Source organism: Rhizophagus irregularis, chromosome 8 (assembly GCF_026210795.1).
Source record: "Rhizophagus irregularis chromosome 8, complete sequence".
Classification (NCBI taxonomy): Eukaryota; Fungi; Glomeromycota; class Glomeromycetes; order Glomerales; family Glomeraceae; genus Rhizophagus; species Rhizophagus irregularis.
The window spans coordinates 5,174,971-5,195,273 of record NC_089436.1 but is presented as its reverse complement, the minus strand read 5'-3'; the positions used below and the strand labels follow the sequence as shown (position 1 = coordinate 5,195,273).

The following is a 20,303-nucleotide window of genomic DNA, read 5'->3' as shown; positions in this document are numbered from 1 at the left end:
AAGGTTTCTGTAAAGTATACTTGTGAATATTTACATAACACAGGAAAGCCTTGTGGTCATCCTTGTGTGAGGCCAGAAGGTTGTCGCATTTATTGGAAGACAAAATCACGCTTTCCTTGTGCTGTATGTGGTAAACCTACAGGTTCATCTAGTAATCAATGTCAATCTCATATTGGGAGTTACTATTAAAATCGGTATGAAAATAGGCTTCGTCAAAGAATCAGAGCAATTTATGATTAGGGTTAAATTTTGGTTAGACTTCATTGTCCCAGATTTTTTCGTATTGCAGGGGAAGCTTTACAATATGTCTAGTTGCCTTCCTGCTATACATTTTTTGGTTAGACCTGGGTTGGATTTTTGGTTAGACTTCGCTGTTCCAGATTTTTTCGTATAGGAGGAAAAGCTTTAAAACATATCTAGTTGCCTTCCTGCTATACATTTTTGGTTAAACTTGGGTTAGATTTTTGGTTAGACTTTTGGTTAGACCTGTTGTCCCAGATTTTTTCGTATAGCAGGAAAAGCTTTAAAACATATCTAGTTGCCTTCTTGTTAAAAATTTTTGGTTAGAGCATGAATGGCTTAAATCATCGAATGAATCCATTTTAGAGTATCATAAAAATAGTATGCCACAATGGATTGCTGAATCATGCCATCGGTATTACAGACACTTTGTGTCCTTCATACCTTTGGCACTTATAAAGGCAATCTGATATAGCATAAAATTATGATACCCTGGAATGGATCCATATGTGGTAATAACGCCTAAAAATATATGATGTTAATCTTATCTACAACGCTTGGGAAGTTCTTTTTAGCTATCAAGTAATAACATATCGGGAATTAAGGTGAGGTGGTCTGGGCATAGAAAAACAGGTATAGTGTTATCATATCAGAAATCAAGGCTAGGTGGTCTGGGGGTACACTAAATTATGGTTTGACCTATGTGATAGCTGCTGTCCCAGAACCCCCAAGTTTGTCCTACTCCCCTCCCCTGTTTTTGCGAATTTTATATATATTAATTAGTACATACAGTTAATTTTTTTTTTTCTAAAAATACTTCCTTCAAATAATATTATTGTAATATTTCTTTTTTCAATTATTTCTTTAATCATCCAACGATATTCTTTTTTATAAAAATCTTCGACTTTCTGCCTATTTTTTCTTTATTAAATATCATTCCTTGTATATTCCCTTATTCATTTTGTACACATTATTTCATCATATATAGTCAAATGATAAATTTTCAGTTGGTAATTAGGAGAATTATTAAATCTTTTAATACAATTGGTGACAAAATTGTTTATTATTTAGAATAAATCATTTATTAGCTTATGCAATATAAAAATAATGTGGGTACATGCATTTTTATTATTATTTCCATCATTGTTCGGTTTATTAGTAACAGTTAAAAATAAGTCTTGGATCAGATAAAATCATAAAGCACATTTATTGAATTAGCATCAATCAGCTACATACAAATCATCTATTACAGCTATTTGCAAAATAACGGACCAGCTAATTCGATTTTCGATTGCGTATAAAATTTTCATACGCAGCCATATGCAGTCATACATGCTAGAATTATTGTGATATAACTGCAGATAACTGCATATGAAAAATTCAAAAAATGAGTTTGACGGTCCAGGTAGATATTACCATGCATATGACTGCATATGAAAATCTCATACGCAGTCGAAAAATGAATTACAGCTATTTGCAAAAATAACGGACTACCTAATCTGATTTTCTACTGTGTATGAAATTTTCATACGCAGCCATACGCAGTCATACATGCTAGAATTATTGTGATATAACTGCGGATAACTGCATATGAAAAATTCAAAAAATGAGTTTGACGGTCCAGGAAAATATTACCATGCGTATGACTGCGTATGAAAATTTCATACGCAGTCAAAAAATGAATTAGGTGGTCCATTATTTTCGCAAATAGCTGTAAGTGATCCGTTATTTCGCAAATAACTGTAATCTGTATCAATCAGACATATGCCTGATTGGTACCCGATTGACAATAATTCGACCTGCTGATAGCTGATTAATGACTGATGGTCAACAATATCCAATCAGCAACCAATCGGTCAACTTCTAATATAGATGACAGATGGCTGATTGTTTACCGATTGTTAAACTGGCACCAATCAGTCACCAATTGGCACCAATCGGTCATACAACTGATGTGTAACCGATTGAAATAAATGCCTGATTGATGACCGGTTGGTATCTGAATAAATAAATCAGTAACAGATCAGTTACCAATAAGGTACCAATCAGTTATATGACCGATTGATGACCGGTATATTATATTTCAACCTGTGGCATTTCTTCAGTCAAATTAAAGAAGTTTGGGCCTGGAATCTTAATGAACTTATTAACATCCACACGTCAAATAAGTAAAAATCAGTCAAATATCGGACTGCTGATTTTTGGCTGTATTTGTCCGATTCGTGACTTTATTCAGCTGATTTTATGGCGCGAATTGCTAAAAATAGAAATTTCTCTTTTTAATGACAAAAAATAGGAATGCCGCATTTTAAACCATCATGCCGATTTAAACAATAATCGGACTGCCGACTTGTAAATAAATTTACAAAATATCATCACAATCAGACTGCCGGCATGAAAATAAACATGCTGATTCATAACACATAGAAGTGCTGATTTTTAAATCAGAACAACAAACATTTTATATTACCTGCCGATTCTTCAATAATCTCCCAAATCGGACTGCCTATTGTACCGATTCGTATAATAATTTTTCAAAAAATAAGTGCCGATTTATAAATTGGCACAACAGACTTATACTACCATGCAGATTCATGCAGTAATCATCCAAAATCGGACTGCGATAATCATGCCATTCTCACAAATAGAAATGCCAATATATAGATCAGTAAGAACAATACTTAAAATAATATATGCCTGTTTTTATTTCGATCACAAATAGATTTGAAAAGGAATGCCGATTCATAGATCAGTAAGAGAAATACTTAAAATAACATATGCCTGTTTTTATTTCGATCACAAATAGATTTGAAAAGGAATGCCGATTCATAGATCGGTAAGAACAATACTTAAAATAACATATGCCTGTTTTTATTTCGATCACAAATAGATTTGAATAGAAATGCCGATTCATAGATCAGTAAGAACAATACTTAAAATAACATATGCCTGTTTTTATTTCGATCACAAATAGATTTGAATAGAAATGCCGATTTATAGATCAGTAAGAGCAATACTTAAAATAACCTATGCCTGTTTTTATTTCGAGTAAGCCAGAATCTTTCTATTTTTGATTTTTTCGTAATTCATCATTACCCGTTTTTTTCTATTATTGACCGATTTTAATTTATATGAACACATTGTAATATACGTTTTTTTATTTTGCAGTTTATGATATATTTATTATTATATTCTTGCTATATTTATTATTACTATGTGCTATAATCATCTTACTATTTTCTTTCACTTTTTAAAAGAGAACGTTTTTTAGTAGTTGATCCCCTAATAATTTCTTTTGGAACTACTAGTCGAAATGGATCATCCTTTTCATCGCTGTCATCGATAAAAATATAATCATTATTATCGGTTTTCTTATCGTCATCATTCTTATCGTCATCATTCTTATCGTTATTATCATCGTTAACGTTATTGTCGTTTTTATTGTTACTAGCATTGTTTTTATCTTTGTCGTTATTGTCATCATTGTTATCGTCATTGTTATCGTCGTCACTATTATCCTCTTCATCACCATCTTCATCGGATTCTTGTGCAACCCAGCTTGACGAAATCCACCAACTGGGAATGTTCTCCTTTGGTTTGCTTTTTTTGTCAAAATTTTCGTCTGAGCGGTAACGTGGGCGACTTAGACCAGATCCGATGCTAATACCAATTTCTTCCGATCGATGTAGAATTTTTTGAATCTAATAAAAATTTATAATTTATTAAGCATAAATGTTATATTCATTAATAACATCACGACTTCGCATACTCCCGACGACCGCCACTTCTTGTCGTAAATCTTTATTACTGAATTATTGTTAATTAATCGACCTGATCTTGTATTTTTACTGCATTTTTTGTTTGCTAATTCCTCGTCTTCTGTGGACCATTTGTCCGAGTGTATGTCTGAAGTATTAGTCGCCTTTATACAATCTTTGATAAATTCTTCCCATTTTAAGTTACGAGGTTGGCATTCAGTCAAAAGTTTGTCTCGTGTCGATATCATGTGCTGCAATCCTCTTCTGCGCCGACATCTTCTATTGAAGAGTAAATTAAAAAATTAATTAATTGTATATGTTTTTATTATTAAATAATGAATTTTATACCTGATCCCTTCTGGATATCATGTGTTGTCTTTTGGTATGTTCCGGCATTTTACCCTCTTTTTGCAGTTTCCAAATCTCTCGGCGAGATTTATGCAATTGTTTTATGATTCTTACTATCTCTATATCATATGCTACAATAGAAGGGTTCATGGCCGATTTTACTGCTGGCAAAAGTTTTCTTTCTATTGTTTTTTTTTGTTCACTGTACGTCTTTGATAGGTCGAATTGAAGCGACTGATTAAGATTATTGAGAATATGGACTACTTCATCCTATTAAATAAAACAGTCATTAAATGATCAAATATTTAATTTAATAAAGATAAATTTTAATAAAAATGTATATTTACGTGAAGTGTCTTCTTATAATTACTTGACATGAGTGGCAGCTCACGTTTCTGTTCTCTAATAAGAATAGGCGATAAGCTTCTATTGGGACAATTAACTAAAGGTTCTTCATGACTAGCATTTTTTTCGGTTAGGTTATTTAAGCGTTGTGTGAGATTTAAGATTATATTTCTTAATTCTTGAATTTCTTGGTTTTCAACGCCACCTATTATAAGTCAGTATTTAATAGAAAATTTTTTTTTTACATGTAAGTCAGAATAGGAGCGTGAGGGAAATAATACCGCTATTTAGAGCCGAAGTAATTGAAGAGGAAGGTTGATTTTGCAATATCGAAGATTGATTTGTAAGTGTTTCTATAATAATTATGTTAAATCGGTATATGTTTTGAAATGTAATTAAGCCTAATTTAAAATAATATTACTTTTTGTTAATGATCTCCCTCTATTTTGTGGTGATGAATCTTTGGATGAGAGAGTGGTAAATTGATCATTAGAATCAGATACTTCATAATAGGATCGATGATGGTTAGAACTGTGGGATCTAGATTGTGATTTATGTGATCGATGATGTCGACATGAACGGATAGGGGAACTAGAATGGGATGGAGAGATATGTTGTTGTCGTAATCGGTGACTACGAGATTGGGAACGACTACGACTACGAGATTGGGAATGACTACGACTACGAGATTGGGAATGACTACGACTACGAGGTTGGGAACGATGATGGGAACGACGTGAATGAGAATGACGATGTGAACGACGTGAATGAGAACGACGATGGGAACGACGTGAGTGGGATCGTTAATGAGAACGACGTGAGTGAGAACGACGATAGGAATGACGTGAATGGGATCGTTGATGAGAACGACGTGAGTGAGAACGACGATGGGAACAACGTGAATGGGATCGTTGATGAGAACGATGTGAGTGAGAACGGGAATCTGATTCTTTTTGTTGAGATCTAGTATTGAGGTTCCTATGCATCCCAAGAAATTTGTAAAAATTTAAATCTTTTCATTATGGTATTTATTATTAAAGATCGGACAAGAGATAAAAAGGCACTTTATATACATATTTTGAGTCATCCTATCATTTAATGCGTAATTGCCTGATCAAAATAAACATAAAATAAATTATTAACTTCGTTATCACATATCAATAAATTTATACTACATCGCTATCCATCAATTAAATATATCAATAATCAATTAATATCATTAAACTTAATTAAATTAATTACTTACGGAAGTTTGTTTTTCCGGTAGGAAATCTGTGACGCGACGAAATAGCGATACGTGATGAAAAAGCAATAGGAAATATTTTTGAAACCGTGATGTGAACGCAAAAAGTGATAGAAAATATTTTCGAAACTGTGATGTGAACGAAAAGAGAGAGGAAATATTTTCGAACTGTGATGTGAACGAAAAGAGAGAGAAATATTTCGAACTGTGATGTGAACGAAAAAAGCGATATAAATATCGTCGAAGAAAGCGTGGTAAACATACACAAATATATCATGATCGGCACCTCCGATTTTGTAGGATTTATGCATCTGGCGCGTGACACTTATGCGTCATCCAGTCACGTGTAATAACAAACTGCGCCCAAGGCAGAAAATTAGTACTTATTGGGCAATAAAAGAATAACTTTTTATACTTTTATACGTGATTTTGATATTTTGATTAAAAATAACTCAATCAATTAATTTTTAACATCGTTGATGTAATAAAGTTCTGAGTTCCATTCTGCCTGCGTACATGAATAACATCTACAGGGAGATGTTCCCCATGTCGATAGGGAGGATGATCCCCATACTAGACTAACTTTTTTGTTTAAATTATAGTTCATATGTATTACTACTAAAATGATAGATGCAAGTTTATCACGATCATTCAGCGCTGATGGACAAATCGTTTGTTGAGATACTTGTTACATGCAGTATGATGATTAATTACTATTAGATTTATACAAAATTTATGACATTTTAAATCGATTTTAAAGGTATTAATATTATCTTATCTTATATTATGAAAAAGAAGCTGGTTTAATAGCCAAAAAAAAAACATCATATTTACAAAATATAAAGGAATTTTCAAATTTATCTAGACGCAAAAGCCAAAAAAATGAAAAAATGAAATATAATTGATTAATCATGACTTGTGAAATTTGAAGTATTCTGATAAGCTGCTAAATGTAGGTGATTGCGATTGTTGTTGCGGCTGCGTTTGTTGATGTTGTTGCGAAAAATATAATCGTAAATTTAAATCATAAATTTCTTTTTCATAGTCTTTTATTTTTTCGTCGTATATTTTTAACCACTCCACCAAACTATTGTTTTCACAGGAACTTTTCTCCAACTTATTAAGTAATTTCTCTCCCGAATCGTACACAACTTTTTTAAAGTCCAGCAACTGGACTTGCAAATCGGCAACTTCCTCATCCTTCCCCTTTAATTCCTTTAGCATTCGCTCTCTTCTATTTTTTTTTGCGATTTCGCAAGGATTTGCGAGAATTCAATGATGGTTTGCCTATTTTTGCGAAAATAATCTTTCTGGCTAATCTCAGAATTTATAATTCGATGAATAAAGCATGTATTATTGCTAAAAATGGCTAATAACATTCATTATGCTATATTTTAGGGGGTGGGAGAGGCGCAAAAGTGCCTGTCAGGTGGTATTTTCCAATCATATATATATAAATTGGTTAAAATCCCGAAAGATTTTGAGTAAATATTTGTAATATTATAATTAATACAAATTAAAAAAATGTGGCTGATTGTTTCACTTTAATAAGTATCTAGCGGCTTTTTGTGAATCAGAAATTAACTTTTAATATAAATAATTCTCAAATAACATATTAATTCAGGATCTCAAAAAATTTCCTAGATAAAAAAATTTTTCAAAAAAATTTCCTATATAAAAAAAAATTTTCAAAAAATTTTCTAGATAAAAAAATGTCTAACCCTCGAGCTGTTGTCAAATCTAATAGAACAAGAATAAGAACTAAAGTATACTGCTTTTGTAAAAAATGTAATGGCAAGTTAGTGGACCCAAGAACGAAAACTAAACATGGGTTAAAATATAATATATCTTATGCGAATAATAATTTTAGTAACAATTATCAAGAAGCTGTGCCTTCTAATGCTAATCCATCTAATAATTTTGGTGATGATTATCAAGAGGCTGGGCCTTCTGATGTTGAACAATATACTGGCGATAATAATGCAATGGAATGCGAACCTTTACTCAAGATGATACCTATACATGAATCGGCAAAACATAAATTCACAAAGAAAGGGAAAATATCTGATCACGTTCTTGAAAATTTATTACCGGATAACGGAAGAGATATGAATGATGATCAAGATAGAGATTTTGAAGACTATGACGACGAAAATAGAGATTCTGAAAGTTTTGAAGATGATGACGAAGATGGTGTTTCTAGCGATTTTGAAGATGATGACGAAGACAGTAATTTTGGAGATTTTGAAAGCGATGAAGAATATAGAGACTCTGAAGATTTTGAAGATGATAATGAGGAAGAAGTCAATTTTGCGTCAAAAGATTTTGACGATGGTAAACCAAAACTTCCTAATATCAACAATGATAATTATACCTGGATTATCTTATGGATATTACAATATCAACAAAGATATAAGCTTCCTAATATTTCAATAGATTCTTTATTTAAATTTCTAAGGTTTTTTCTTTTAACGGTAGATGAAAATAAATTTTCATCTTTTCCTTCCTCCCTGTACGTAGCCAAAAAAATATTGGGAATATCAACGAATATTATCAAATATGCCGCATGTAATAAATGTCACAAATTGTATGACATAAATGAAATATCAAACACAACTGAAGTACCAACATGTAGTTTTATAAACTACCCGAATCATAGCATAGAAAGATTTCGACAAAAATGTAATAACCCTCTAGTCAAAAAAATAGACAGTAATAAAGATGGTGGAAATAATCCAATTATCCGTCCGATAATGACATTTCCATTAGTTAACATTAGGCGCCAACTAACCCTATTTTTTGGTCGCAAAGATTTTGAGGTGACATGTCGAAAGTGGGCAGAAAGGGAAAACGAAACTAAAGCCTTATTTGACATCTATGATGGGAGGATTTGGATGAGTTTTGAAGATGGCAAAGGAGAACCATTCTTCAAAAAAGAATACGCCGAAACTCATATCGGATTAATGCTAAACATGGATTGGTTTCAACCCTATATAAATTCCCAATATTCTGTCAGTGTAATATATGCCGTTATTTGTAACTTACCCCGAAGCGAACGTTTTAAGCCCTACAATATTCTCACACTAGCAGTTATACCCGGTCCTAAAGAGCCAAAGAAACATGAAATCAACAATTACTTATACCCCATCATAAATCAGCTGAATCGGTTATGGGAAGGGTATCATATAAAAACCTACGAATATAACAACGGTCATTTTATCCGTGGCGCGATAATAGGTTGTGCTAGTGACGTTCCTGTGACTCGAAAATAATGTGGTTTTATATCAGCTCGAATCACATGTTATCGATGCTATAAATCAGCAAACTTGGTAAATAATCAACCTAATTTTGGTGGGTTTGAAGACATTGACGACTGGTTTGTTGAGAGAGATATTAATTTAATAAGGGAGAAGGCACGTGAATGGAAGAAATGTGCAACCGAAGAATCGCGTAAGGCTCATGTCTCACAGTATCATGTTCGTTAGTCGGAAGTATACCAATTACCTTATTTTAATTCTGTGCGCTTTTGCGTAGTTGATCCCATGCACTGCCTCTTTCTCGGGGTAGCAAAGTGGATTGTAATGAAGCTCTGGATCGACGAAGGTATATTAAATAATGAAAAGCTCAAAATAATGCAAGAGCGAGCCAACTTGATAAAATTTCCAAGTAACCTCAGTCGCCATCCCGTTAGAATAGCCACTGGCGACGGCTTTTCAAATTTTACGGCGGACATGTGGAAGACGTTTGTTCTAATTTTTGCAATACCTATCACATGGAATCTCTTGGGAGAGATCGATCGAAAAATTCTTGCTTATTTCGTACGTTCCTGTAAAATTTTAACAAATCGGGAACTACAAAAAAGTGATCTAAACGAAGCATTTACAAAACTACTCGAAATGAATAAATTAATTGAAAAAAAATACGGACAAAAAAAAATAAGCCCAAATCTTCATTTATGCCTTCACATATGTGAATGCGCTTTAGATTATGGACCTTTATCCTCATTTTGGTGTTTTAGCTTCGAACGAATGAACGGAATTCTAGGTATGATATATTAATTTCGCCGATTTGAAAATCGTATTGTTTTTTTTAATTTATACAGATTGACCAATTTATTTCTTAAGAACATAGGATCGTATAAAAATAGCAAACGTAACATTGAACCAGAGCTATTAAAAATAATGGTTGAAAGTTCCTTTTTAAACTATTACCTCACAAATTGCGATAGCAATATATTAAACACCACTTTGGACATTATAAAGCCTAGAAAATCTGCAGGAAGCTTGGCTGCACTTGACGATTTTACAAGTGATGAGTATCAAAATTTTCTGAGGCTTTCACTTATCGAAAATGAATCGGCTTATGGAACAGAACGTTTTCCCAGGTTGTTAATGAAACCGCGCCAAGAAACATGTCTCCCAAACCGCGTCTTGGACTTACTGGTTGAATTTTATAATAGTTTGTATGAAGAACATTTCGTCCCCATTTATTCTATAACAGGTCCAAATAACGATATTGTTGTAATTTCCAAAATTATACAATACGGTAGAATAAGAATTGGGGCGGATATATTTGGTTCCATTCAGGCAGCTCGTCATGAGAAATCATCATACATATTAGCTCGTTTTGAGCAGGAAGATGGAACTATAGACACATACCCCGGTCAAGTTCAATTTTATTTTGAACATACTATTTATTTAAAAAATTCATCATCATTAACTCATTCGCTAGCACTAGTTAAATGGTACAGGCCGGAATAAGATCATAGGACAAGATATTTTTGTCAAGTAGACGATGACATAAAATCATGTAATATAGAATTATGGACAAATGGGTTTTATGATATGAGTCGAGATAGTATTATACCGGTACATCATATATTAGGAAAATTTATAAAATGTGATTTTAATATTAGAACGAGAAAGATAAAAGAATATATGGCTGTGATTCCTTTAAATAAAAAAATTTCGTTTTAAAAAACAAATGAATCTTATATAAAATTGTTTATATGTAAATCGGAATGACGAATTTGAATTATATAACATTTGTATTTGATTAAATTATAACTAATTTTTTTTATTAAAGGATATATCATATTTTTATTATATTATTATTATATTACTGTTACATATATTATATTTATAAAACTACTAAAGGGTTATTATTGTTGTTGTTGTTGTTGTTGTTGTTGTCATCGAATTCGTTGTTATTATTATTGGCACTATTGTTATTATTGTCATCCTCATCATTATTGTCATCATCATTATTGTCATCATTATTATTATTGTCATTATTATTATTATTGTCATCATTATTATTATTGTCATTATTATTATTATTGTCATCATTATTATCGCCACCTTCATTATAACTTTCATTGCTGTCTTCGCTGTCTTCGCTGTCTTCGCTAACTGGCGCCCAGGTGGAAGAAATCCACCAGTCTGGCATTTTTTCTGTCGGTCTACTTTTATTATCGATGACATTATCTAAACGATGACACATACGGATTAGACCAGTTCCAATACTCTCCCCGATTTCATCCGCCCTACTTAGAATTCTCCTAATCTAATTAAAAAAAAAAATATTATTTATAAATGTTATATTGATAAAGAAATAACTTTACATACTCTCGTAGATTTCCATTTTTTTTCATGTATTTTGATTACAGAATTCGATTTATCTAAACGTTCTGGTCTTTTCTCTAGATTTTTTTCATTGTTGGCAAGATTTTCATCTTCCGATGACCACTCATCGGAATGAAGTTCCGAGATCACTACAATTTTTTCACAATCTTTCATGTACTCGTCCCAGGTAATTTCTTGAGGTTTGCAGTCATTTAAAACCTTGTCTTTTGTGTTAATCATGTGTTGTAAACCGCGTTTACGTCGTGTCATTTTCTGTTAAAAAGTTAATTAATAGTTAATTAATAATGTTAATTGATTGCATAAACAATTAGAAATAATTGACAAATTTTGCATTTTATTAAATTTCGTACTTGGTCTCGCCGAGAAGTCATATGTTGACGTCTACTGTGTGTATCTAATTTGCCATCCTGGGTTATTTTCCAGATATCTCGGCGAGACTTATGAAGCTGTTTGATTACATTAACAATCTCGGTATCGTATACTTCAATCGATGGATTCATTGCCGCTTTTACCGCTGGTAAAAGTTTTTTGTTTATTGATTTCTTCTGGTCACTAAACGTTTGTGAAATATCAAACGAAATTCTGGAACCTAAATTATTAATGATTTGAACAACTTCATCCTATTTAAAATAATAATGAATATGATTAAAGATTATAAAAGATAAATATTTTATAATAGAGGTGTAACTTACACGAAGTGTTTTTTTAAAGCCTGGAGTCATTGGTGATAGTTTTTTTTCTTTATTTCTGCTTATTACGGGTGATAGACTTCGATTAACACTTGTTGTTATACTCGCGATCGTCTTATCACTGGAATGGCTGGAGTTACTGCCTGTCAAAGCCTCCAGTCGACTAGACAATTGTGATACCGCGCTTTTTAGTTCTTGAATTTCTTGATTTAATAATTTTATAATAGGAAAAACAGTTATGCAAAGAAGCGCGAAGTTGATGAAGCGATGATATGAATGGGTCCTCACCTAAAGATTGCGAAGATTGCTCTTCTTGATGATGTTGCTGTTGTCCACCTATCAGAAGTTAATAAAATATTATAAATTTATTATATTTTTAATTGATTTGATAATAATATATATATATAACCACCTTCCGATAAATCCGGCAAATTTCCTATTATTTTACAAGTAATTAGTAAGGTCATATTAAATATAATTTCAATAAAAATATAAATAATAATACTTTTTGTTAACGATCTCCCCCTAGAGGGGAGAGAGGATTGTTGAGAATGAGAATTGGAAGAACGAGAATGATAATAATGTCGACGTCGACGAGAGTGAGAGGAGGGAGAGGAGGAGAGAGAATGATAATGGTGTCAAGAACGAGAATGATGTTGACGTCGACGTCGACGAGAGTGAGAGGAGGGAGAGGAGGAGAGAGAATCATAATGGTGTCGAGAACGAGAATGATGTCAACGTCGACGTCGATGAGAGTGAGAGGAGGGAGAGGGGGAGAGAGAACGAGAATGATGTTGACGTCGACGTCGATGGGAGTGAGAGGAAGGAGATTGATGATATTGCTGAGAGCGACCCTGAGAAGGAGAACGAGGATGTGATTCGCTACGTGAAATAGAAATAAGCGTCAATTTATTTTTTTTTTTCATTTTAATAATGTAAAGAAACAAGTTTGAAACGAAAAGAAAGGTGAAAAGTCACCTATTTAACCATTACTTACATCATTAAAATAATATCATAATCATTATCTCTTAATTAAAAATTAATATCATCGATATCACTTAATTAAATTAATATCATCGATATCACTTAATTAAATTAATATCATCGATATCACTAAATTAATTATCATGTGTATATCACTATTAAAATTAAACTAAAAATTGATACCATCGTTATCACTTAATTAATTATCATGTATATATCACTATTAAAAATCGTAAAATGAAATTTACTTAGCAAAACAATCAATCAACCATCGTTCTAAAATTCGATAAAGGGATGGAGAAAGTTTTATATAAATAATTATTGATTTGTTTGTTCACGTGAAATATTAACAAATAATTATACTACGATTATTGCCGTTTTCGACAATTGGAATGTCGAACAATATAAGGCGATTTTATAGTAACCAATCAATTGACAAAAGTATTTTTTTTAATCATGATTGTTGCAATTGGGCGTATGTATCAGTTTGGAAACGGCTAAACTATCACTCGTAAATACTAACCATTGTGGGTCCAGAGTGAAAATTCATGTGATTTGCAAATTTTTAGACATTCGGACCTATAGACCTTAAGGGACAGGTCTATTTAAATAATTACTTGCACTAGTTAAATGGTATAAACCGATTCATGATTCTTAAGATAAGATTTTATTGTCAAGTATATAACGACATAAAATCATGTAATATAGAATTATGGATAGAGATAGTATAATACCAATATATAATGTATTATTACATGTAATTTAATGTTGAAGTGAGAAAGATAAAAAATTATATGGCAGTTATTCCTTTAAATAAAAAAATAACATTTTAATAAAATGAATTTTCTATAAATTTGAATAACGTTATTAAAAATCGGCTCAAATCTCAAAATAATATATTACTAATTTAAAGTTGCTATTCTCCTTATTCTAAAAATAATTATTCTAAAATTCACGTGTATTTTCATCAGCTTGTTCGCGTTTTTCAGGACGCGTATTTTTATTATATAAAGTCTACCTTTCATCATTCCATGCCCTTTACTTTCGCTCAATAATTTTTGTCTTTTCATCAATTATATTTTATTAACGCCATTATGGGTTCTCGCCGTTCCACAACCTCACAGAAAAAATCTAAGGAGCGTTTTAAGACGCTTAAAGCGAAGCGTATGATGACCGTAAAATTTTTGAAAAGTGGGTATCGTACGTAAGGTTCATGGTTGTATTTCTCTAATGGAGTCGCCTGTAGACGGAGTTTTATACTCCCAGAGCTGTCCGGTTCTTAGATAAGTCACCTGAAGACGAGGTCTTGTACCTCCAGGGCAGTCTTAGTTCTTAAATGGAACAATCCTGAAGAATGCTTCCAAGGACTATCGACTTATTCACTTAGCTTTTGCTAACCACTCATTATTTTTATATATATGTATTTTTTTTTATTGCTCAGTGAATGTCGATTGTTATAACAGAGGCCTGGGAACATGCCTTGCGGAGTTAAAAGCAATGAAAAAAGTATTAGATGCTTCGCAAACCAAGATACAAGAGCTCCAAAATGCTCATCGAAGGACTACTAATGCACTACAAGAGCTCCAAAATGCTCACCAAAGGACTATTAATGCACTCTGGGACGCAGAAGATAGAGTTGAGGAGCTGGAGAACCATGAAGTAGAATCAATTTCTACTCTTCACCGGCAAATACGCAAATTACGATGTAAGTATCTTCCTTATTACTTAAAAATATCTTTGTCCTATTATTTCATATTATTTCATTAACATATCTTTTGTTAATTTCAGCGGAAAATCAAGCTCTAAAAAATCTGAGAAACTTATTACGTTCGCGCTCCAACTTACCTGATAATAATAATAATAATAAAAAAAAAATCAAAATAATTTTTTTTTAAATAATTATGTTCTCTTTTTCTTATATGGTATAAGTATATTTCCATTTGTTAAGTTAAGAAGCACTTAACTAATTTTCCATCTAAGGTCCTAAGTTTATTATCTTTAAGTATATCGTGAAGGTTTAATTCACTTATTTTCCAATGCTTCCTTTTTTTCTTCTCTATCCGAATTTTCATTGTTATGAAGTTGGTACATTAGTGTATATATATATATATTAAAATTATTAAGTCTGCAGTATTACCGCGACAGTATTATACTTTAAATCGGCAAAGATATGCTGTAATCGGCATGGCTATATTTAAAGGAGCGAATTCCGATTTGTACATCAGACCTGCGATATGAAAAGCGAACAATACTATATAATAATAATAACATCCAAATTTAATATCGGTTTTATTTAACAAAGATCGGTCATTAAAAATTGGTATTTCTGACTGAATTATCGGATTTCATCGAAAGCTATACTGAAATTGGCATGGCTATATTTAAAGGAGCGAATTCTGATTTGTACATCAGACCTGCGATATGAAAAGCGAACAATACTATATAATAATAACAACATCCGAATTTAATATCAGTTTTATTTAACAAAGATCGGTCATTAAAAATTAGTATTTCTGACTGAATTATCGGATTTCATCGAAAGCTATACTGAAATTGGCATGGCTATATTTAAAGGAGCGAATTCCGATTTGTACATCAGACCTGCGATATGAAAAGCGAACAATACTATATAATAATAACAACATCCGAATTTAATATCGGTTTTATTTAACAAAGATCGGTCATTAAAAATTGGTATTTCCGACTGAATTATCAGATTTCATCGAAAGCTATACTGAAATTGGCATGGCTATATTTAAAGGAGCGAATTCCGATTTGTACATCAAACCTCCGATATGAAAAGCGGACAATACTATATAATAATAACAACATTCGAATTTAATATTAACAAAGATCGGCCATTAAAAATTGGTATTTCCGACTGATGTATCGGATTTTATTAAAAATCGGCATAAATGGGCAAATCTATACATAAATATGCGAAAAATTGGCATGTATATGCTAATATCGGCAAAACTATTTTAAAAGGGTCAAAATCCGATTTTTTTTCATTCGACCTGTGATCGCCTTCTTCAATGTTCAAGACTTTCATTTTACTTTCTAAGAATTCGACAACCTTAGAATAGGTGGGTTTTGATATTCTTCCATAAGTTAGATAATCATTGCTTAGCGGTCAATGAATGTTTCTTGATCCATATATAGTATAATATGAGACATTTATAATTTAATTTTCATTTCAACATTTCTTACGACCAACTTATTATACGCCAAAATTCTGTATGTAAATCACAACACCTAATAAGGCCAAAATACATTCATAGGTTCTTAATTTTGATCGTCCTGGCCCTTTGAATATTTTTGGCTAAAAAGAAAATCTGAATCAAGTAGGATTAATGTGATTGACCCAAATTACGGAAATAAAATTTAAAAATAGAATTACAAAACTGCAGAATATACTGTATTACTTTCATAATACATGATGACGTTTTTATAATGACTGCGGACTAATATGCTAACGCTATTACGCAATGTTTGATATTCCACAGAATATTCATCCAAAGCATCTTTCGGAAAAATTTGATGCTTAATAGTAAATTACCACTTTGCGAAACCCTCAATTACATTCCGTTGTGGCATGCTTCAAATAAAGTTCTCAGCTTCCTAGAATAATATAAGGTATAAAAATAACGTGAATAGGGCACCCTCATTCGAATATTGTTTTATATGACACAAAAAAATAATGCATATATGTAAATCTTATATTACACAGCTCCTATTCCTTTGGGCAAGAAATTTTCCGATATTGTACTACTGCGCATTTCAGGTGATTAATCTCACATGACTGGCTTATGCTACAATTGCGAACTTAAGTTTATTGCTTGAAGTGTTGCAGGTAAGACAATACTCCAACTTATCTTAGAAATACAACTTTGTTAATTCAGGATCATAAGGGAACTGATTCCCATTTTCGCAGTACCATGTATCATGTAATCCATAATTCCCATGTTTTCCATCGCAAATAGGACATGATGAGCTCCACGGCTGAAATGATGTAAAATCATAATTATCAATCCCTCTGAAACTATTTCAGAATTTCAAATATATGAAATGCTCTAAGATGGATTTGATAATTAATTCTGAATCAGGTCTGGCTTTGAAGGTGATAGGTCCTTTTTCTTCACATTGCTCAGAAGAAGATAAATAGGATACTTTGTTTTCTGGCTTCGAATTATGAGAAGGCAGGCTTTTGATAATTGCCATGGCTTATATCCAGTTTCTTTTTTATATTTTTTGTATAAGCTGGACCAAATCCTATCTGTCAAAACACTTGGTAAACCAGTTAATTTGGCATGCCAATCCAGATATTTAGAGGTTAATACTTTATCAGACTTGGACATATTAACTTTTTTCTATAATTGCAAATCAATTTAAATTACATCAGAAAATTTGTTTAGGTGTAATTTAGTGTAATATTTCGGAGGTAGTGTAAAATTTCGAAATATTACACTAAAAACGTAATATTACAAAAGTTTACTCTCTTAAATTTGAACAATAATAGTAATTTAAGAATATCTCGCTATCTACTGAATGATCTATAGCTCATTGGAATCAGCTTATCAAGATGAATCGAATGGTAGTAAAATCATATCTTTATGTTCAATAGATGACTTTCTATTAATTTAAAACTTTATTGCATACTATAGAGCGTTCTATCAACTGTAAAAATGCGATTTTACTACCATTCGATTCGTCTTAATGATCTGATTCCAATGAGCTATAAATCGTCTTGATTGGATCAGTAGATAGCGAAATATTCTTAAATTACGATAATTATTCAAATTTAAGAGCGTAAACTTTGTAATATTACGTTTTTAGTGTAATATTTCAAAATTTTACACCACCTCCGAAATATTACACTAAATTACGCCTAAACAAATTTCTTGATGTAGGTAATAGTTAACATGAATTAGTCCTGTAAAAAATATCACAATAAAGTATGAGCAAATATAGTATTGTAAAATAATGAAACTATGCAGTTATCTCAAGTTCACGCTGTTCACATTTAATAAAATAGGATCCGGTTTTATATCTACCTTCTATGCTGTCATCATCATTATGATCTAAACTGCATAATGGGCATGATGTTTCATCAGTATTTCCATAATAATCGAAATTTTTGCTACTAAATTCTCTATATAAATTAGGATATTGATCTAATATTTTGCTACAAAAGTAGGATCAATCATAAGTTGGCTTAGATTGAGGTGCTTTTGGAGGAATATATGATTAATTTTTGAAGTCACATGACTCTGATCATGAAGAATCTTCACGGTTTCATTGTGTGAACTTGTCACTGAATTCACATAATCTATAATATTTTGTATTTGTGGGTAACTGAGGCTCGAAATAGCATCTGCACTATAAGAGACCTGTTTAATTTTCTCTATTCCTAATGTATTGAATAATTTATATAATTTTCTAGCTCTAAGGATTTTTTGGCGCAAATTCACATCTGTTATATCAGGTAAAAGCTGTTTGATTTCTTGATATACCATAGATGTTGCAGTTTTTTTCTTAACTCCATCAGCAACAAAGTTATCAATCATTTTGTCATATTTCTCTATAAAATAGCACCAGTATAAAATTGCTTCTTGACCAACCTTAATGGCTTTTCTAAACATGCAAGCTATATTTTGCGCAGTATCTGATGAGCTCGAGTCCTGTTCTAAAATTTGATCTGATGAAAGAGTGTGTGCAGGTGACGATAACTGTTGCTTTAACTCCTATTTCACAATTATATTTTTATCCAACTTGGCAATTACTTCATCATGCTGATCAGGTTTAAGTTCCTCCATGTCACATGACTTCGATTGTGAAGAATCTTCACGGTTTTCAAGATTACATGCTAATTTGGATGCATTAACTTGCGGTTGCTTTGATAAGACGCAAGATGCTGATCTTATGTTTTCAGAACTAGCCTCATAAGATTGTGATAAGTCTTGCTCGTCTTGCTCTGAAGTTAACATGTCCGTGACCTCAGGAATTTTAGTCACATCCTGAGAAATTACGAGTGCCTCTTGATCTCTCTGCTTCTTTTCCAGTCTCCTCTCTCTAATCTCATTGCTAATGCTTTTCTTATACGCCTCATCCAAGAAATCGACCATTTTCTCATCATTACCATCAAGGTCACTAGGTGCTCGTCCTACTTCATTATTGAGTTTGTCTATTACAGAATCGGGTACATCAACAGTTGGTACCATCACCACTGGCATCACTTCTTCACCGTTTTGTGTCCAACCAAATGACAACGCCATCCCTTCCACTGCTGAACTCTGTTCTAATAATGCAAGTCTAGCCTCAAGCTCTCCGACTCTAGACTTGAGTTCAGCATTCTCAGAATCACGCCTTGCATTCTCTTCAATAATTTGCTTCAGCTTCGCGTTCTCAGCCTCAACCTCAGCAAATCTTAGTAACTTCTCTTTGAGTTCAGGAATCTCATCATTCTCTTTCATAAGTTCGGCAATCTCAGTTAAGAGCTTGGCATTTAATTCTCTCAATGAATCAGTGGATTGCATGTTCGATGATAATTTTTTATATGAGATGGAATAATTCAAAAGTTCGTTAGCATAGATAAAAAACCGTGACAAAATGTCACGATCGGAATTACTGATTTATTGATGTAAAAAAATAAATTACAAGATTCGAAAATACATAAACGTTTTACAAAGTGAAGTAGAGTCTCTATACTAATGCCTGCTGGCGTTTCGTTCATCTAAACTATCTATACTAACATAATATCTCAACATTAACTCTAATCCGATTTCATTTACCCAACGTCAATATTCTGGATAGAATAAAAGGGTCAATTATGCATAGAATACGCGCGGAGTCAGAAATAAATTAGCAATATTAAAACTCACCAAAAGTTTATGTTCTCTGCCTAATAAGTTCCTCGAAAGTTCTGAACAAAAAAAATAGATATTGGCTTTGCAAGCTCTGAGTCGCTTCCTTGTAAATGCACAGTCATAACCGGAATATTAATATCTTATATTGCGTAGTCTTAGTTTCGCCGATCAGGAATTATTTTGAT

General features: G+C 32.2%; 10 protein-coding genes across 10 annotated transcripts; 4 read left to right on the top strand and 6 right to left on the bottom strand.

Moving 5' to 3' along the window:
- Nucleotides 1-3,473: 3,473 nt before the first annotated feature.
- Nucleotides 3,474-5,778, bottom strand: OCT59_029011 (uncharacterized protein; the record flags this gene model as incomplete). Its single annotated transcript, XM_066147723.1, has 7 exons — nucleotides 3,474-3,941; nucleotides 4,049-4,249; nucleotides 4,347-4,616; nucleotides 4,694-4,896; nucleotides 4,973-5,044; nucleotides 5,113-5,396; nucleotides 5,765-5,778. 7 exons carry the CDS (start codon nucleotides 5,776-5,778, stop codon nucleotides 3,474-3,476), a joined length of 1,512 nt encoding a protein of 503 aa, XP_065994405.1.
- A 1,065-nt stretch (nucleotides 5,779-6,843) lies between these two features.
- On the bottom strand, nucleotides 6,844-7,158 carry OCT59_029010 (uncharacterized protein; the record flags this gene model as incomplete). The annotated part of the gene is made up of 1 exon (XM_066147722.1): nucleotides 6,844-7,158. The coding sequence occupies one exon, from the start codon at nucleotides 7,156-7,158 to the stop codon at nucleotides 6,844-6,846; it is 315 nt and encodes a 104-aa protein (XP_065994404.1).
- A 488-nt stretch (nucleotides 7,159-7,646) lies between these two features.
- On the top strand, nucleotides 7,647-8,506 carry OCT59_029009 (uncharacterized protein; the record flags this gene model as incomplete). The annotated part of the gene is made up of 2 exons (XM_066147721.1): nucleotides 7,647-8,392; nucleotides 8,455-8,506. The coding sequence occupies 2 exons, from the start codon at nucleotides 7,647-7,649 to the stop codon at nucleotides 8,504-8,506; spliced, it is 798 nt and encodes a 265-aa protein (XP_065994403.1).
- Nucleotides 8,507-10,115: 1,609 nt separating this feature from the next.
- On the top strand, nucleotides 10,116-10,694 carry OCT59_029008 (uncharacterized protein; the record flags this gene model as incomplete). Its single annotated transcript, XM_066147720.1, has 1 exon — nucleotides 10,116-10,694. One exon carries the CDS (start codon nucleotides 10,116-10,118, stop codon nucleotides 10,692-10,694), a length of 579 nt encoding a protein of 192 aa, XP_065994402.1.
- A 379-nt stretch (nucleotides 10,695-11,073) lies between these two features.
- OCT59_029007 (uncharacterized protein) lies at nucleotides 11,074-12,301 on the bottom strand (the record flags this gene model as incomplete). The annotated part of the gene is made up of 4 exons (XM_066147719.1): nucleotides 11,074-11,499; nucleotides 11,562-11,831; nucleotides 11,930-12,199; nucleotides 12,272-12,301. The coding sequence occupies 4 exons, from the start codon at nucleotides 12,299-12,301 to the stop codon at nucleotides 11,074-11,076; spliced, it is 996 nt and encodes a 331-aa protein (XP_065994401.1).
- Nucleotides 12,302-12,544: 243 nt separating this feature from the next.
- OCT59_029006 (uncharacterized protein) lies at nucleotides 12,545-13,163 on the top strand (the record flags this gene model as incomplete). The annotated part of the gene is made up of 2 exons (XM_066147718.1): nucleotides 12,545-12,613; nucleotides 12,798-13,163. 2 exons carry the CDS (start codon nucleotides 12,545-12,547, stop codon nucleotides 13,161-13,163), a joined length of 435 nt encoding a protein of 144 aa, XP_065994400.1.
- Nucleotides 13,164-14,749: 1,586 nt separating this feature from the next.
- On the top strand, nucleotides 14,750-15,147 carry OCT59_029005 (uncharacterized protein; the record flags this gene model as incomplete). Its single annotated transcript, XM_066147717.1, has 2 exons — nucleotides 14,750-14,957; nucleotides 15,041-15,147. The coding sequence occupies 2 exons, from the start codon at nucleotides 14,750-14,752 to the stop codon at nucleotides 15,145-15,147; spliced, it is 315 nt and encodes a 104-aa protein (XP_065994399.1).
- Nucleotides 15,148-17,128: 1,981 nt separating this feature from the next.
- On the bottom strand, nucleotides 17,129-17,610 carry OCT59_029004 (uncharacterized protein; the record flags this gene model as incomplete). Its single annotated transcript, XM_066147716.1, has 2 exons — nucleotides 17,129-17,294; nucleotides 17,423-17,610. 2 exons carry the CDS (start codon nucleotides 17,608-17,610, stop codon nucleotides 17,129-17,131), a joined length of 354 nt encoding a protein of 117 aa, XP_065994398.1.
- Nucleotides 17,611-18,426: 816 nt separating this feature from the next.
- On the bottom strand, nucleotides 18,427-18,894 carry OCT59_029003 (uncharacterized protein; the record flags this gene model as incomplete). Its single annotated transcript, XM_025334272.2, has 1 exon — nucleotides 18,427-18,894. One exon carries the CDS (start codon nucleotides 18,892-18,894, stop codon nucleotides 18,427-18,429), a length of 468 nt encoding a protein of 155 aa, XP_025165269.2.
- Nucleotides 18,895-18,996: 102 nt separating this feature from the next.
- Nucleotides 18,997-19,788, bottom strand: OCT59_029002 (uncharacterized protein; the record flags this gene model as incomplete). Its single annotated transcript, XM_025334273.2, has 1 exon — nucleotides 18,997-19,788. One exon carries the CDS (start codon nucleotides 19,786-19,788, stop codon nucleotides 18,997-18,999), a length of 792 nt encoding a protein of 263 aa, XP_025165270.2.
- Nucleotides 19,789-20,303: the final 515 nt, after the last annotated feature.